The sequence below is a fragment of the Leucopleurus acutus genome, assembly GCF_964270905.1.
Source record: "Leucopleurus acutus genome assembly, chromosome: 9".
Classification (NCBI taxonomy): Eukaryota; Metazoa; Chordata; class Mammalia; order Artiodactyla; family Delphinidae; genus Leucopleurus; species Leucopleurus acutus.
In genome coordinates, this window is record NC_139144.1 from 102,756,690 (window position 1) to 102,775,684 (window position 18,995).

Consider the following 18,995-nt stretch of genomic DNA (forward strand, 5'->3'; position numbering starts at 1 on the left):
GCAGAGAGAGGGGTCCTGGGGAGCTGAGCCGAGCTGATCTGCCCCGACCCTCAGGAGACCTGGGCAATCGCTGTGTGACTGTGGGCAGGTCAGCCACCTCTCTGAGCTTGACTCCCTGTGGGTAATGCAGGGACAAGTGACTCGTACTCTGGGTACCAGATGAGATGACAGATGGCCTTGTGGAAGCATTCAGAGCTGTAACGAGGCGGGGTGCCGGGTCCTTGCAGGGAAGGTGACCTCGGGGAAGCAGCCGTCCGCGCCCCGGTCGCTGTCCTGCCCTGCTGGGGCAGGAGGCTGGGGCTCCAGTCGGCCTGTCCGCCCCCAGGCAGAGGCTGTCTCCAACGGCGGCGGCCCAGGGCTGTGCAGTGTCAGGTTATATTTAGCCTGGTGGCGGCGACAGGAAGATGCAGCAGGAGCTGCTCCTGGCCAGGGGCCACCGTGTCGCTAACGTCGCTCTCTCGGGCAGTGGGGACCTAAGGAAGGCCAGGGACACTACAGGCCCAGGGGACAGAGCGGGGGAGCCTGAGAGGCCAGCCAGTGAATGAGTGTGCACGTGTATGTTCGTGTGTGTGTCCGTGTGTGAGAGAGAAAGAGAGGCCAATCCTATCCCCATGGCTCCAGGAGCTGAGTGGGACAGACTTCCCCAGGAATACTCGCTTCAGGGCTGGGGCTGGGGAGCCCCGATCCAGACCCCAGCTCACACAGAAGGAGCATCTCCAGACAGACCCTCCACGAGCCCCTCCAGCCTAACACCTTCCCAGAGATGTACAGGGCCATACGGAGGGCCTCAGGGCCTCTGTGGGTCATCCAGGTGCCCGCCCAAACCCACTGCATGTGGCCTGTCTGTGCTCCCTTTCCCAGGGGCCACTGTGATGGCCTCGGGAGAAGAGCTCTTTCTAGAAAAGCTCTGGGGCTCAGCCCTACTCGACCTCCTTCGGGGCTGCAGCCTCACAGTCTGTACACTGGGAGTCACAGCCCCGGGAAGGTGAAACGAGGCCATGTTTATTCGGGGAAAGCTTCTCTTACGGCACCGTCGCACTCCCCACCTCCCTGAGGCCTCCACACTTAGCCTCCCATCCCCGGACACGCAGGCTGGCCCCAGTGCCCCCTCCAGTGCACCCCAGCTTCACAGGCCCTCCCACTCCCCACGGCCCCACCCCGCTTCCTTCCAACTCCTCCCGTCCCTCTAGGCCCCCGAAGGACCCGCTCTACAAAGATTTTCTCGGCAGCTCCATCTGGCCACAGGGACGTCTCTCGCTGAAAACTCCTCTAACACTGGCTCCTAATGAGAGAGCTAACTGTACACTGGCTTCTGGGGGAGCTTTCCCCCTCTGCCCAGAGCCGGAGGCCTGAGGCCAGCGTTGGGCTGGCTTCACGGGACAAACTGGGTGAACAGGTGTCCAGTCGATCATGGACTGGGGCAGGGACCTGCCCGGATGGCAGATGGGGACAGGGCCATCTCCCCACGCTTTAAGCTCCCTTTCAGATCCAGGGGCACTGACTGACTACCCTTTCAGGACAGGATTGGCCCGTTTCAAACCCACCCTGAGTCTGGACAGCAGTCAGAACCCTCAGAGGAATGAGGTGGCGTCTTCTGCTGAAGCACTATTCAATCTAGTCAACGGCACGGAACACGGAGGCTGACGGCCCAGGAATACGGGCAAGGGGGCTGGGGTATCTCTGAGCCTCAGACCCCTACCAGCCCTCTTCTCTGTGACCCTCACACAGCCGGCCACGGGCAGCAAGGGCACAAAGGGCCGAGGTCCGCTAGGGGACAGCGGGGGTCCCTGCCCTCCTCCAGGGCCCCGCAAGCTTCTAGAGTGCCGCTCCCATCTTGGCTCCTGGCGTACCCCAGAGGGCCTGTCCCATCGGTCACCCAGTCGGCCGCAGCTTCTCAATCATTAATCCGAAACTTGCAATCCCTCCCTGACTCACCCACCTCACAGGACTCCAGCAAATAAATACAAGTGCATGTGAAAGCCTGCTGAAAAGGCAGATGGAACGTTCCAACGTCAACGCATATGGCAATGACCCAAACATACACAGAGAAAACCAGCGTTATTCGCAGATGATAGGATCATCTCCCTAGAGAACCAATAAAATCAACAGATAAACAATTAGAACTAGCTCATGAGAGACTTCATCCAGTGAGGCTGCCAGATACAAGATCAGCCCCCTCTCCACCAGCAGAAGGCTATTAGAGTAGGTAGTCAGAAATAAGATCTCCTTCGGGCTTCCCTGGTGGCGCAGTGGTTGGGAGTCCGCCTGCCGATGCAGGGGACACGGGTTCGTGCCCCGGTCTGGGAAGATCCCACATGCCGCGGAGCGGCTGGGCCCGTGAGCCGTGGCCGCTGAGCCTGCGCGTCTAGAGCCTGTGCTCCGCAACGGGAGAGGCCACAACAAAGGCCCGCGTGCCGCAAAAAAATAAAATAAAATAAAATAAATAAATAAGATCTCTTTCATAATAGCAACAAACACTATGAAGTGGGGACTTCCCTGGTGGTCCAGTGGTTAAGACTCCATACTCCCAACGCAGAGGGCACAGGTTCAGTCCCTGGTCGGGAAACTAAGATCCCACATGCCGCATGGCATGGCCAAAAAAAAAAAAAAAAAAAAACTATGAAGTGTCTAGGAAGTGACCAAGAATGCACAAGGTCTCTATGGGGGAGAAAAAAGAAAACCTTAAACTAATAAAGGATGCAGAAACCATCTGATACATGGAGAGACACTACAGACTCTCAGATGGGACAAATATTAGAAAGATGTCAATTCTCCCCAAATTAACCCATAAAACCAATCTAGTTCCAGTCAAGATTCTGGTGGGGTTTTTCTTCCCAGGAACTTGATAAACCTTCTCTAGAGTTTGCAAAGGAGAAGAGAGGTCCACAAATATGTGTGTCAACCTTTCAAAAGAAGAGCAGAGAGGGAAGATTTGCCTTTCCAGATACTGAGACATACTAACTGCCGTATGTTTTTAATATGGTTTTGATGCAGGAACAGACAAATAGTTGGAACAGAACACAGAGCTCCAAGACAGACGCATGGATATACGGCAAATTAACCAGGGGTAAAGGTAGCCCCACAAGTCAACGGAGAAGAACAGGCTGTTTACTAGATGTGTTGGGAAAATCGGCTCAGTAAACAGAGAAAAACACACCTTGATCCCTGTTTGACACCACAGACAAAGGCAGGGTCAGGATGGATTAAAGACCCAACTGAGAAAGGTAAAACAATTAAGGTAACAGAAGAAAATGTAGACCTCTGCAACCTCAGGACGGCGAAGGGTTTCTCAAACAAAACTGCAAAAGCATGAAGCAAGCTAAACAGCCATGTATTTGTTTGTATCAAAGTTAAGAATTTTTGTTGGATAAATTTGACAGACGACTGAAGGGGAGCAGATATTTACGAACTCTTGATTCAACGGGGATTAGTATCCAGCATACACAGTGGATATTTAACTGTATGCATTTGTGTTTCTAGAATCAATAAGCCACTCTTGCAGATCAACAAGAACGAAAGACAGCAGCTTCATGGAAAAGTGAGCAAAGGATATGAGCACGGAATTCACGGGAAAGAAGCCTGAACGGCTGCCTACACGATGTTCGGACTCGCGTGAAATCAAAGAAATGCAGATTAAAGCAGAAAGGTATCACTTCCACCTATTAAACTTGCAAAAATGAGAAAGGTGGATAATGCCACGTGTGGCAGGATTGCAGGGGAATCCCGTGCTCTGCTCAGGAGGGTGGCAACAGATGCAGCCCTGCTCAGGCACAGCCGGACAGTACTTAGTTGAATTAAGTGTCCACATACCCTGGGATCCAGCAGTTCCACTCCTGGGGGGAAATCCCAAAGACATCCTCACGTGAGTCCAAAAGGGGCCAGGCATAAGGATGTTCACCGCAGCATCATTTATAGAGACAACCTGGAGGGCCCTCCCCAGGAGAGTGGACAGGTAAAACGACGGGGGAGCACACCAGAGAACACGGAGCTATAGGCTCAAGATCAAGGAACAAGCTGGCTGGACTTAAAGGCGGACTCCTGTGCAACAAAAGTGAACACCAGAATACAATATATAGCACATATCATTTACATAAATTAAACCCATATGCAGTCAGACAAAACACACGTTTTGCAAGAACATATGCAAGCAACACATTCACAGGAAGTACATTTGAATGGCTGCCTAAGGGGTGGGTAACGGGACTGGGGAGTGAGAAAAAAGGAAAAGGAGAAAAACCAATGAAAGAGAAAGAAGAAACCCGTAACACAAACACCCCTGGTTTCTATGATTTGTGGAAGAAGCGGGAGCTGGCCCAGCAGAAGCCCGTGGAGAGAGGCGGAGAGGCAGGCCGGGGCGGAGCAGGGCACAGGGTGGTGGCCGTAGGGAACAGGGATGCTGAGACCCTTGGTCAGCTCACTTCCTTGGTTGACTAGAACCTGCGGCCACATGGGTGACGCCCTGCCTGATGGCGAGTAGAATACCAAGAGCCTCGGCACCCGACACTGCTTTGCACCTACCCTCTTATCTGCCGAACCTCTCCCAGCAGTACGCGGGAGGACAGGTGTTTTGATCCCACTTAGCAAATGAGGAACTGCAGCTCTGGGAACCCAAGCTAAAAGCCAAATTTCCTGGGGCTCTGAGCCCATCATGACCCCAAAGGGCCCTCTGGGGCAAGACAGCCTGTGCAGTGGTGTTCCGTGTTGGGCAGGACTCGAGTGGAAAGAGGAAAACTGGACTGGAGTTCCCACTCAGGTACCTGCCAGCTGGCTAAGACCCCGTGAGTTCGGCACCTGTAAAATGATGGCGAGGAGGCCCCATCTAAGGACCACCTGCCACAAAGCATGAGTCCCAGCTTGCAAACTATAAGTGCAGTCACAGGGACTTCCCTGGTGGCACAGTGGTTAAGAATCCGCCTGCCAATGCAGGGGACACGGGTTCAAGCCCTGGGAAGATCCCACATGCCGCGGAGCAACTAAGCCCGTGCGTCACAACTACTGAGCCTGCGCTCTACAGCCCACGAGCCACAACTACAGAGCCCTCATGCCGCAAATACCGAGCCCATGCGCTACAATTACTGAAGCCGGAGCACCTGGAGCACGAGCTCCGCAACAAAGAGACAAAGAGAAGCCCACGCAAAGCGAAAAAGACCCAACACAGCCAAAAAAAAAAAAAAAAAAAAAAAAGGGGCTTCCCTGGTGGCGCAGTGGTTGAGAGTCTGCCTGCCGATGCAGGGGACACGGGTTCGTGCCCCAGTCCGGGAGGATCCCACATGCCGCAGAGCAGCTGGGCCCGTGAGCCATGGCCGCTGAACCTGCGCATCCGGAGCCTGTGCTCCGCAATGGGAGAGGCCACAGCAGTGAGAGGCCCGCGTACCGCACACGCACAAAAAAAAAGTGCAGTCACAACAGTGAGGGTGCCAATGAGTGCAGCTGCCACCACCCCCTCCTCCAGCTCTGCTCCTCCATCCAGCCCTCCTCCGTCCATCTATGAGGCAGGAAGGCTGAGAATCCCCAGATGCCTTCCCTGTACCCCACAATGTCCCCCACATGGCAGGGGTGGAAGACTTGCAGCTCTCTCAGTGGCCACCTCAGGCCACCTTCCTCTGGCCCCAATAGCCTCCCCATCCTCTAAGACCCCTCCCAGCCCTGGCATTCTATTATTCTAAGGCTTTTCACAGAGGGAGAGACCGAGGCCCAGAGATGGGAAGTGATTTGTCCAAGGTCACACAGCAAGTCTATAACTAAACCAGAAATTGCTCCCAAGGCTCTGACTTCTGGTATAGGGTTTCTGCAACACAGCACACTGCCCACCACATTCATTCAGTCCTTCATTCAGCGGGAGCATGAACTGAGCTCCCACTATGCAACAGACACAGAGATACAACAGAGAACAAAGCAGGCCGCTGTCTACCCTCCCAGAGCTTCCAATCTAGTGGGGGAGTCATACACGGCAGCCTTGCCCAGAACTGTACGTGAGGGAGATGGTGGGTTAAAGAGAAGACGCTGCCCAGCCCTCAAGGTGCTTCTACTCCAGTAGACACGCGACCAAAACGGAAAGAAGTCCGTTCAAGGCCAACCACAGTGCACAGCGTGGAGATCTTTATGGGCCCCTGGACTAAGGACAGGAAGGGACTTTAGGGGGACAGTGGTTCATCCAGAGCCTCTCCCATACTCATCACCTGTCCCAGGTGTCCCTCTGTGCCCCCTCTTCTGGCCCTGACCCCATGGGCCCCTCCCCATGTCAGGGAGGAATGATTCTGTGAAACTCCTTCACACTGAGGGCGAGCTATTTCCACACTCCTCCCTGCTTACAGGGGAGGAGTGATGAGAAGAGAATGTCTTTTTTTTTTTTTTTTTGAGAATGTCTTTTTAAAGAAAAAGGTTCGTTCTCCACCCAAGCTAAAGGTTCCCAAATAGAGGCATTTCAAGCACCCTCGGGGAAGATGTTTAATCGTGAAAGGACTTTCCTGGACCCCTTGAAGTCCCACCACCCTGGAAGCCACCACTGGGCAGAAAAGAGGCTGAGGCTCACCCGGTCTCACACCCCCATGCTGGCCCTCCTGCTGCCCACGGCCCCCCTCCCCAAGCCCGAGGCCACTGTCAAAATCTGCTCCCATCCCAGATGCCTCTGCACAAATATTTACATAGCTCCTCTCAGGGGCTACGGCAGACACAACACAGAGGAGCCACCCGCCCGACACTCTCCAGACCCCAGAGAAGGCCAGGAGGGGCCCACACCCTCGGTCACGGCAGGCCCGCCCGGCCCCCAGGGTGGGGCTGGGACAGGAAGCCCCCATGCAGGCCAGGGCACCCTGCTCCGGCTCAGCTGCCCTCCCTGGAGCCACGGAGCGAAGGCGAGGCTGGGCTCGGACGCAGCCCCCGAGCCCTGCTCCCGGCCACCATAGTGCAGGTGTGCGCACCTGCCGGACTCCTGACCAGAAGGCCCGAGGTGGAGGGGCCCCTCGATGGCTTCCCCACCGCCCCTAAGTAAAGTGCTGCCTGTGTCTGACCTCATTCCTCCGGGGCTCATCCCGGCCTGCTCCATCTCAGGACACAGAGCACACGCAGGTACCAGCCTCCATTTGACCTGCCTGCCAGCCTCAAAATACCGAAGGGCTCCTGCAGCAGCCACCCTGCCTGCTGGGGGCCTGGGGACCTGAGGATCACAGCTTGGAGGGGACAGGGCTGGGAGGGGAGGAGTGGATGTCTGAGCTTGGGGCCATGATGGAGAAGGCGGTGGTGTGGGAGGGTCACAGTGCAGAGTCAGATTTCAGGGACCAGGGAGGAGGCAGTGAAATGGCCTGGGGTGTGTGGAGAGTCACTGGTGCCAGGAGTACCTGCGCAAGCACCTGGGAGGCTGAGGTCCGAGTCTGGGGACCACAGACCAGTGGGTGTGGGGTCACCTCTGGGGCTCTGGCTCCCCATGGGCTCTGGGGAGCACGCTGGCCCTCTGTCCCCACCCCTCCCCCAGCCCACAGCTCAGCTGTTGCAGCGGGGGGCCCTCTGACCCTGTTACCATGACAACCGGCCTGCAGCTGGAGTGGAGAAGCCAACAGACTCTTCTCTAGAGACACCCCCATCCCCACCCACGCACAGGCTCCCAGGGACACAGGGACATGGAGACCAGGCCAGGACAGGCAGAGGTACGGGGAGCCAGACGGAGACTTGGAGATGGAGCCCAGAGAGGCGGGGGCCACCGGGGAAGAGGGAGAGAGGCAGGGAGGAAGGCTCGGGGGTACTGAAGGGGGGGAAGAAGACAGCTGCAGGGAGAGGGAGATGCAGACCGCGGGGGACAGAGCCGGCAGGGAGGCTTGAAGCAGAGACCGCGGGCACAGGCGGCCGCTGAGCATGGCTGGGGCGGGGCAGAGAGGTGGGAACAAAGAGCAGAGAGAACACGAGGGCCAGAGGGCAGGGGACCTCCCGAGGCCTGGAAGAGGAGGGGAGCATGTGAGGAGAAGCCATGGTGGAAGGGCCCGAAGTCTCCCCGGGGCAATGTGGGAACGCAGGTGTGCGCCAGCATCACTTCCTGCCGAGGCACGGCCCAGAGCCCCAAGGGGTGCCGCCACTGCCAGCCCCAGGCTGCGGGGCCCTGATCCCAGCTGCACCTTAACCCCAGGCCTGACCTGAAGGAGCACGGACACGGGGCCAGTGAGGGCCTGGCACCTCGCGTCTCTCCCTCCAGCCCACACCCCCCAGTCTGGCCTCCCCACCTCCCAGCAGTCCCAGCAGCTAAATAATGGGGCTGTCTGGCTCCAGGCCCTGAGGCTGCACAGAGCTAGGCTAGAGGCACCGACACAGCACAGCTGTCCACGGTGGTGCCTGCCAGCAAAAGGCCCCGCCTCCTTCCCAGCCACCCACCTCCCTGGGGCTAAAGCCCAGGGACCTGCTCTGCCGTGGCCGGCCCAGGCAAAGACCCTGAGAAAGGCCTGGACAGAAACGAGAGGTGGCACACACACACACATACACACACACACACACACACACACACACACACACACACTCTCACACCGCCCGGGTCAGGCACAGAGATCTGCCCAAGGGACTGAGCAGAGGGAGAGGGAGGGGAGGCAGAGGAAATCTGTCTGCACCCGAGGCCTCAAGTGCCAGGACAAGTAGCGGCCCACATAACCTGAGGGCCAAGGCCAGCCTGCTGGCCACCAGGAGACACCTGATCCCCATGGAAACTAGGTGAGAGCAGAGAAGGGGGCAGGCCGAGATGGCTGGCATAGGACCTTCTGGGTCACAGCACCATTTGGAGCAGTAACCTGGGTGGGGAAAGAGCTTGAACTTGGGCGGGAGGCCTGGGTTCTAGTCCCACACTCCCTCCACTGATTCGCCGGTAACTTGACCTCTGCTTCTCAGGTTTTCCATCTGTAATTTGAGTGGGCTGGATTAGGTGATCCCCAAGGTCACCAAGATTCCATGAGAGCACCTCTGCAGAAGGGGTCCCACGGCCATCCTCTCCCAAGGGAGCCAGCCTGGGGCAGGAAGGAGGGAGGGCAGCTCCTCACACACACTCCAGGGAAGACAGAATCACCCAGGCCCCTGCCGCCGAGGGGTCCGGCGGGCACACTATCTCAGAAGTAGAAACGGGCTCAAGGCAGTAACCAACTTGATCCGCATCACAGAATTTCTGGTGTTAGACCTGAACCCAGGACGTGTGTATTCACATTCTTCTCGTGACACCAGTGGTTTGCGAACTTTCAAAATAAAAGTGCGCGTAGAGTAACGTGCGGTTTAGAGACATGCCTGCGACCATTTTGCCTCCTTTTTAATACATGACAGCAGAGCAGACTGGACAGGGCTCTGATCGGACAGACAGGGTTCCATTCCCAGCTCTGCACTCGCTACGGAAGTTTCTTAATTTTCCTGAACTTCAGTTTCCTCAACCACAAAATGCAGAAAAAAGAGTATCTACCTCCCAGGGTTGTTGTGAAGATTCCATGAGATGATGCAAGTGAAACATTCGGCCCAGTGTCCAGCGCATAGAAGGCGCCCACTGATATTAGCTAGTACTAGATAGCCAGGCAGATATAAAAGCACATCTGCTCTGATGAAGGTTCTGGGGGGATATCAGTGAAGAACCAGAAAGGAGGCCCTGCCTTCAGAGTTTGCATCTAATCTCCCAGCCAGAGGCCCATTTGCTGTGAGCAAACCCTCTTCCACAGGTCCCCAGTGACTGTCCCCAACTCTGATTCTGTCCAGGGATCTCACAGCTGGGCACCCCTGCAAAAGCAGGGTCATCAGGGCATGTAATCCTTTGCAGCCAACCCTGAGCATAGCATACAGGGGAGGTTCCAAGGGACAGGGCCAGAGGCACACGGGGGCTGCTGGCTCACTGCCCCCAGGAAGAGACAGAGAGCGCTGTCTATAGCAGGCAAGCTTGCTGTGGGCAGGAACCTCCTCTGTCTTGAGCACTGCTCCGTCTCCAAGACCTTGCTGCACGTGGCTCACGGGGTTCGGTAAATGCTCATCAGATACACACTGGTGAGCCACAGGGTTTGGGCACCGATGGGCAGCCCTGCGGCACCTTCCAGAGCCCCCTCCCCAGCCTTCTGATATCTGCAGGTCCCCCCAAGCCCTGCGGCACTGCCCTCCCTGAGCAAAGGCCACCCCACCAGGGCAGGGGCGGTGTGGGAGCAGCCCCGCCCATGGCTCTGTTTATCCGCTCGCCGTAAGACAGCGCAGCTGGGCGGGGAGGCGGTGGCTGAGCAGACACCTGGCGCAGGAAGGGGTGGCGGGCGGGGCGCTCAAAAGATGGGACAAAGGGAACTGAGGTTGTGGGGAGAGGCACACACCTCCCGCCAGGTGCAGCTGAAGAGCAGAAGAGAGAGGGGGCAGGAGAGGGGCGGCAGAGAGCCAGCCAGAGTTCTGCAGCCCTTCCCCGCCTCGCCCTCAGCGACGACTCCCCAGACCAGTCAGTCACCTGGCAGAGGCGAGGGTAGCTAGAGGCCTTGTGGGCGGAGGTCGGCGCCCAGCCACCGGCCTGGACTTCCATTACCTCCATCTATGCACGCACCTGCCATCCCGGTGCTGCCGTCAAACTCCAACCCACCTAGCTCAACGTGCCCACATCTGCCCAGGGAGGAAGGAACCAGAGACTCCAGACCACATCCAAGCAGCCCCTTGGGCACCCCGTAAACCACCCCACCAGAGTGCTCGGGGTAAAGAGAGCCAATATCCAGCCCGCGCCTCCCACCTGGCGCACCCCATAGGTCCCTGCTGAGGTCACGCCCCCCTGCAACAGGCCGGGGCTCCGGCCAATCGCCGGCCGCCCCCACCCCACCGACCCCGACCCCCACCCCCGGCCTTTCGGCCCCGCCCCGCCCCGCCCCGCCCCGCCCCAGCCCGCGCCTACCATCTTTCCGGTAGAAGGCGATCTCCACTTTGCGCTCCTCCGCGCCCAGCAGGGCCTGCGCGATCTGCGCGGCGGCACGGCGCTGCGTGCGCGGCCCGTGCAGGAAGTCGCAGGTGCACGGTCGCTGCATCACCTCGGCCCGCGAGTAGCCGCACAGCTCGCAGAAGCCGTCGTTGCAGTAGATGACAGCGCAGTTCTCCACCCGAGCGTTGGCGATGATGAACTTGCGGCCTGGGGGGCGGGGATAAGCAGGCACGTGAGCGGGACCCCTGCCCCCAGGGTTCCCAGCCCTTCCCCGCCTTCTCTTGTCCTACACAGTTGCCCGCCCGGGGACTCCCCGCCCCAGGAAGCACAGCGGGCCTGGGGTCCCCAGCAGGGGACGAACGCAGCTGTGCCCCGACACAGGTGCTTTGGCCGGCCCGGCCCGGCGGCGCGCCCCCTCCCCCGCCCGGCCCGCGGGCTGGCTGCGTGGCTTCCCCCGGGCGGACTGCCAGCGGCCCGCCGCCCCCTCCGCGCCCGAGGCCGAGGCCAGCCTTGGGCGGGTGTCAGCAACGCGTGTCAGCAGCCGCGGCGGAGGGATAAACAGTGGGCCTGGAGAGAGAGCCTGAGAAGGGCCAGAGATGGCGGCCAGCATTCCCTTTGCACCGCTCCGGCTTCTCTTCCTGACCCCCGCTCTCTAGACTGGGGGGCGCTCCCTGGGCACTCCTTACCCCGGGGACCCCTAGGAAATCACTCCCCCAAGTATCTGTGGACCCTGCCAGGTCAGTACTTCCTGGGACTTCTGCGACCCCTCCAAGGGCAGTCAGGAGCTGGGGAGTGGGCGCGTCAAAGAGGATGAGGGAAGAAGTACCACGTGAGCACCTACGATCCTTTCTCTCGTTTAATACTCTGACAACCCCATCGTTATCCTCGTTTTGTAGATGAAGAAACTGAGACTCAGAAGAAGTTCTTGCCCTCATCTTGCAGCTTGTAAAAGATAGAGCCCGCTTTCGAACCTAGGCCTGGCAGCTGGTGAGGAATAAGCGGGGCACTGGTGGAGGCCCAAGGTCATGGGGAGCAAGGAGAGGGACCTGGAGCTCCAAACCCTGGCAACACCTGGAGCCCAGCCTGGCCTGAGAGAGCGGCCCACTTGTAAACAGACCCATGAAAGCGGCTCTCCAGGGATGTGAGGCCTTCCTCAGTTCGGCCCCATCAAGGGGAGGCCCCAATGGACCCACTGCAGCTAGACTTGGCTCGTTCCCTCCACACATGCCCCAAGAGCCAGGCTGGTGGGTGAGCAGCAGGCGGGCGGCAGCCCCAGCCTGTGCCAGGAGAGATGCTCTGAGGATAGAGGTTTTATAAACACAGAAGTTTCCGGCCACTTTGGCCTTTCATGCTGGGGCTTTGGGTAGCAGTCGGAACGCTGCCCTCCCCCTTCCTAGTGGGCATAGCCCTCGGGCTGCAGCCCTGGGCAATCACATGTGCAAGGCCCAGGCTGCTGCACCAGGATCTGGCCTCGTCCTGCCTTCCCCTCCCTTCCCCTGGCCTCCAGGAAATTACTTTTTTGAAGTTGGGTCATCTTTAGGTCAGTTCCCCAGGCCCCCCAGAACTCTCGGGCAGCCATCAGCCCCACAGGCAGGGCTCCCTGTCACAGGAAAAGACTCCTGACTGGGCCCGAGGCAGTCCCTCGTAGCAGCCACATACCAGCCACATACGCACCATCTTCAGAGAGGAGAAACCACCTGGGCCCCGCTCCCAGGCCTGGAGAGGAGAGTGAGTTTCTTCGAAGGCAGGCCCCACCCCTGCCACCCCCCCACCACCCCGCCTCCTTCCCTGAGCTCCTAGAATAAGCGAGACAGAAGGGACCTGAAAGGCCCCTCTGGCCGCCCCCTCCTTCCCAGATTCGGAAGAGAGTCACTCAAGGTCACGCAGCAGTCAGTGGCAAGGTGGGGCCAGAGGCAGGCCCCCAGCCTCCAGCCTACAGAGCCTCCCCGAGCCTGTGGGAGTGAAAGCCCCGGCCTCACTGCCCTCCACCACCGCAGTCTCCTCCCCCTCAGGATCACCCTGTTCCTCTGCTTCAGACAATGCTGCCCAGCACACTGACCCCTCCCTTCCCCCACCATGGTCACAAGCACACGTTGTCCTGTGCTCACAGGGTCATGGGCAAGGAATGTCACCCCCTCCCAGAGCCCTTGGCAGTCACACCCACCAGGGCACATGCAGCCTTGGGGACAAACACGCATGCCAGGAGGGTGCAAATACCCACACACAGAACATTCACCTAGCCTGGGACACTTCTGGAAGGCTCCCCTACCAGGCCAGCATTAGGGCTGCTGTAGTCCCCATAAAGGGGCTCAGGACAGGAAAAGCAACAACATAGGGTCATCGCCTGGAGACTGTTAGGCCCCCAAAGGCCAGCTTCAGCCCTGGCTCCCTCTCACCCCAGGGCCCACAGTTCCCAGCCTTGTCAAAGATACCTCCCCACTGCCCGTGCAGGGTCAAAGGCATGGATGACACACAGACACCCCACACACACCCAAGAGCGTGTTAGGCACTGACCCTACATACTTGGCTTTCAGTCTCCGGCAACACAGTCTGGACGGGCACATGCACGGTACTCTTCGGGGCCCCCAGTTTGGGCCGTATACATTCTCCCCTTCTTGCGTCCACACAGCCCCATTCACACATCCAGGCACCCAGAGTTAAGGATACCTGCACACTCCCATCCCACCTCCCTTCCCTGCACACTCAGGTTGTCACATACACACACTCCCCGATCCCGGAAACCTAAGCTGAGCTTCCTGCTGCGCTCCCCAACACCAGGCCCCTTGGCCCCAAGCCCACGGCACCCAGCACCAAGCCTTGACCCCGCGACCCCTGGCCAGCGCCTTGGGGTCACCAGCCCCCGTAGACTCACTAGCAGGACGCACACGGCCCGGGCACGCCCCCCCATTCACACTCTGGAGAGCTCGGCCCGCCCCCAGAGCCCCCTCCCCGCCGGCCCCCTCCCCCACTCACTCTGGCCCTCAAACTTGCGGATGATGGTGTCCAGGAAGGTGTTCTGCGGCGCGACGTGGCCCCTCCGCACCGGCATCCTGAGCCCATGGGCGGGCCGGGCGGACCCCCACCCACCCCGGCCCGGCCCGGCCCAACACAGGCTTCCGGTGGCCCGGCCCGGCCGTGGTCCCCGCACCCCGCGGCCAGGCAGAGCACGGGCGGGGCCCGGACTGGGGTGCGGGCGCGGGGTCTCCGCTCGGCGCCGGCTCCGGACCGTGGGCCCGGCCTGGAGCTGCCTGAGCTCGGGCCGCCCGGCCGCCCGCACACCTGTCTGCCGGCCCCAGCCGAGCCGCGGGCCCCCCTCCGCCGCGTCTCCGCGCTGCGCTCCGCCTGCCCGAGCGCCGGGCTCCCGGCTCCCGCCCGCTGCGCCGACAGCCGCTCCGGCGCCAGCGGCTGGGGCTGCGCCTGCTGCTCGGCCCGGCCGCGGAAGGGTTAACGCGGCGCGCGCCCCTCGGGCTCCGGCCCCCGCCTCCCGGCTCCCTCCCGCCCGCCGCGCGCCCGCAGCGCCGCCCTCTCCCCCCACACAAGCCGCGCGCCCGCCCTTCCCATTGGCTGAGCCGAGCCGAGGGCTCCCCCGACCCCAGCCCCTCGCTCAGCCCAGGAGCCCCCGGGACTCGCGCGCCCCAAGAGGGGGAAGGGGCCCTTAGGTAGGGGAACCGTGAGGACAGGTGCGACGGCCGGCCTTGAGGCGGCCAAGGAGGAGCCTGGGGATTCCGCCCCCGCCCCGCCTCCCCCCGCTCCCCGCTGGAAGGACCGAGGGACCTGACTTGAAGGGAGAGGGCCGGTCCTTTATGCCCTGGTCCCCCACCGCGCCGAGCACGGGCTCCTACACACAGCTTGCGCTCAGTGCCCGCTGCAGGTGACACGGGCGAGGCCTGGGCCCTGGGAAGACGAGCCCAGGGTCAGGGGAGACCCGAGAAATGTGAAGGGCAAGACAATCTGGGGGCCTAAGGCCACCGAGATTTGAAATAAGGGTGGGTGAGATTTAGGAGGGGCACGCACCCAGAGCAGGGGCGCCCGCCACCCAACGCGCGCACACACACACAGAGCCCTCCCTGGGGTTACTCCAGGCCCTTCTGCCCAGAGCGGGACATTGTGACAGGAGTTTCAGCCTCCTAGCCTCGGGATCAAAGAGAGGCCTCTGAACGCGAGGTTCCAGCCTGGGGATCCCCTTGTGCGAACGGCCCGCCCTCCCTCTGCTGCGCGGGGCCAGCGGTGCAGGCCCAATCGGCGGGCTCGGGGCCCTGCGGCGCTGCGGCGGCCCAGCCCCTCGGAAAACCCTGGCCTAGCCGCAGGCCCCTCCCCGCGGCCGGCTGGCTCACTCCAGCTACAGCTCCCTTATTTAGGCAAGGAGGCCTGAGGATGCTCAAGGGCAGGCAGGGTGTCTGCCTGCCGCCTGCCCACCGCCTGCCTGGGTCTGACTGAGGGTCTCCGGGGCGCAGTGTCCCCGGCCTGAGCAGCCAGGCGGGGCCTCAGGACGGCCAGGGCCGGCAGGCGAGTGTTGACAGCTGAGCTGGCCGGTGGGGCGTAGTCGGCAACTGAGCTGCCCCCAGCGGGTCCCCTCCCCTGCAGCCCAGATCAGAGACGGGCCAGATGGATGGGGCCATGTGGGGGCCCCTGAGGGTTTGCAGCTGCCTCTGTCCTTGGAGCAAGGGGGTGGGTCTTGTCACCGGGGAGAACCATCCTGGGATGCAGGGTGGGGGGGAGGGGAGGAACAAAGGGCAGAGAAGGAAGCAGAGTCTGGCAAGAGAAAGGCCCAGGGGAACAGGTCTTGGTGAGACCACCCTACCCAGACTTTCACCTTCCACCCAGGAGCAAAAAGAGCCAAACCCTGGGGCCAGATGGGGCGACTGGCCAGCAGATGACACCCCTTTTTAATTTGCTGGTGGGTGGGCAGTGACTCAGGGAGGCAGCCAGTGGGAGAGAAGGGGGTGGTTCCACCAGCTGATGCTAAAAAAGACCAGAGGCTCTTATCTGTACAGTCATCCCCTCGGCCCGCTCCACCTCCGGCAGCTTCCTCACTCACACTTCAAGATGCCCCAGGCCTTCTGTGGCACAGACTCCCCTTCCCCTGTGACCTGGCACCAGGCACATCACCCGTCTGGGTACTGCGAGGAACCTAGCTGATGACTGGTCCAGCTCCTCCCCCGCCCCGGGACCACCCCTGGATGCTGCTTTGACTGCACTAAGTCCAGTGTGATTAACCTACGACTGGGGTGTCTTCCCCTCCAGGTCAAGGGATTGAGAGAGTGAGAAGGGGCCTGCAGTGAGAATGGGCATGGGAAGAGAGGCAGTAGAGAGGGGCATCTCATCTAGCCTGGCCAGCTGTCCACACTGAAGTTCCCGTGTTCCCAGGACAGGCCTCTGCTCTTATCCCTCGGGGGGATGAAGGAATCAGAGGGACCACTGATCCTCCCAACAGAGAGGAGACTGGACACAGAGTAGCCCTCATCCTGTGTATTCCCTCCCTCTCTCTCTCTCTCTCTCTCTCACACACACACACACACACACACACACACACACACCCCTCAGAAGTCAGAGCTGAATGCAGATCTCCGCCTTCCTGGAGGCTGAGGAGAGAGCCTGAAGGAAGCCTCACGGAGCCCCTCCCACAGCCAAGCCTGGGACAAGCAAGAGAGACTGTGAGATGGGGATGAGCTCCCCCAAAGGCATCCTTCGTGGGGCCACAGGTACCAGCCCCCAAGAGGTAACGGGCAACAGAGGAGCTGATAGAGAAGCCTCCCTGCCACCCCCTCCCCACCTCCACTAACCTCAGATCCCTCAGAGAGAGGAAAGTGCTCAACCTTAATACCCGAGCCGCCAGAACCTGCCCCGGCCCCGCTGGGGCTCAGTGAGCCATTTGCAGGAATCAGTCCTAGGAAGAGCTACCCCCACCCGGCCTGTGATGTGACTGTGGCCTGTGATGTGACTGTGCTGAGGCAGCGGGAGGCTGTACCAACTGTGAGACCCAGAGGCACTTCCCAGCTCCTAGAAAGAGACAGTTTTGGGAGAAAAGCCTTTGGAAAACATCCTGCCCACCCCACTCTCCACTCCTGTTCAGTGTGAGGTATCCTGTCCTGGGAAGTGAAAAGGGATTGAAGCCTGACCCTGCCGGTGTACCCCCAAGGGACGGGCCAGGCAAGATGCAGCCAGAATGGGACCCAAGAGAGCAAGTGACAATCACAGGGGGCCAGGAAGCAGTCCCAGTCAGGTGGGCGCAGGAAAGGCAGCTCATGGAATGGCTCCTCAGAAACCCCATGGGGAAGAGCGCGGGACCGTCCCTCGCTGTGCCAGGGGAGGCTTAGCCAGCACAGCGGGGCCTGTGAGAAGAAAGATGTTCTCAGAAATGAACCGGGGTTGGAGGAGAGGAAGATCAAAGAAACAGGATGTCTCCCCTCCAGAAGTGGGTGCTCAGGGCTTGCTGAGAAGAAGAGAAGGGACGGAGAGAGGGAGGGAGGGGGGGACCCACCACAAAGCCCTGGCCAGGAGCCAGAGCTCTGTCCATTCGTGGCCACCTGCAGCTCCACGTGCAGTGATCGTGTCAACTCCCGGCCACAGGCAAGGGCTTCTCCCACCCACCTGATACCCTCCACTGACGGGGCTTTTCCCCTGCCGTGGTAATATCCAAAGAAGCAAGTAAGGCACCGGAGAACACCTAACTTTCAATTCTGGTTCTGCTACTAGTCGCATCTACAGATGTTTACTGGGGGCCTCATATGTACTGGGCCCTCTGCGAGATGCTGTGAGGGACAGGAGGGACGAGCCAGGGCCCCTCCTCCAGGGGTTCACAGAACACTGAAGCTCGGGAGAGGTGGTGTGCTGACAGAAGCTGTGCCATCTGAGGTAAGCGCCGTGGGAGTGCGAGGAGGCGTTGATTAGTTTCCGCTGGAGGAGTGGGGGGGGCGGCCTTGTGAGGGGACAAGGTTTCAGAGCGAAGGTCCTTGAAGGTTGAGGTGGGACAGGGCAGAAGCACTGCAGGGGCGGGGACAACATGAACAAAGGCGTAGAGAGCGGAGGATGGAGATCAGATCTGGGGACAAAACAGTTTGGTGTGGTGGCGGTGGGTGATAGGCTAGAGCCATGAGCAGAGGGCTGAGGAGTGCGGGTTTTCTTCTGTGTGCAGCTGACATGTATTGTCCTTGAATATAGAAGTCATGTCTGTCTTTGTACAGATCCTAGCATGTGGTCAGTGTCTAATAAAGGTCTGTTGAATTAATGGAATGTGCATGATAGTTTGGAGAGACTGAGGCAGATATAAGGTGTTTCAATCATCCCAACCCTCGACGACTTAAATCAATGACAGCGTTTATTTTGCCCATGGGTCTGCCATTTGGGCCGGTTCCACCAGGACCTCATTTGTGTCTGCTCCACTCAGCTTGGGACTGAAAGGCTCATTCACTCACATTTGGTGTCTGATGCTGGCTGTCAGCTGGGCTCTCAGGACCAGGGCCAGAATGCCTACATGAAGCCTCTCCTCGTGGCTGCCTGGCTTCCTCACAGCGTGGTGGCTGGGTTCCAAGGGCAAGTGTCCCAAGAGAGGTCCAGGCAGCAGCTGTCCCACCTTTAATAACAGCCTACAAAGTCACACAAAATAACTTCTGCCGTAATCATGGCCCATCAGATTCAACGAGAGGAACATAGACTCCTACTTCTCAATGGAAGAGTGTCACTGACGTAAGAAAAGCATGTGCAATGTGATCTACTGGCGTGAGCATCTTGGAAAAATATAATCGGCTACGTGAAGCTGTGCAGTAGTCCAGGGAGAGATGCGGGAGACGTGAACGAGGTCAGAGGTGATGGAAAGGGGCCCGTTTGTTGGGTCATTGTAGGAGGATCGCTCAATCTCACTTTCCTTAGCTGTAAAATGAGGAGACCAAACAAGCTGATCTCTGAGATCCCTTCCAGCACCAACAGTGAGTGATTCTTTAATTCTACACAACCACATCCTCCACCCATCAGCCGACTCTCCATTTTCCCTCAATACCTGCCTCCACCTCCACCTCCTACCTTTGTTCTCTGATCGAGGTGCCCTTGAGGCCAGTGGTTACTCCACAGATAGGACCCTGGTCCATCCTACATGTTTGTTTCAGACTAAAAATAA

The 18,995-nt window shown here is 59.6% G+C and overlaps 1 protein-coding gene across 1 annotated transcript in view; it reads right to left on the bottom strand.

The window, feature by feature from the left end:
* Positions 1-13,931, bottom strand: part of KCNH2 (potassium voltage-gated channel subfamily H member 2) — a gene marked incomplete at both ends in the record, with an annotated part of 32,660 nt that extends 18,729 nt beyond the window's left edge. The window contains 2 exons of the mRNA XM_082845975.1: positions 10,859-11,089; positions 13,856-13,931. Of these exons, the coding sequence (XP_082702101.1) occupies positions 10,859-11,089; positions 13,856-13,931 (307 nt within the window). The remainder of the gene's footprint in view (positions 1-10,858; positions 11,090-13,855) is intronic.
* Between the last annotated feature and the right edge of the window lie 5,064 nt (positions 13,932-18,995).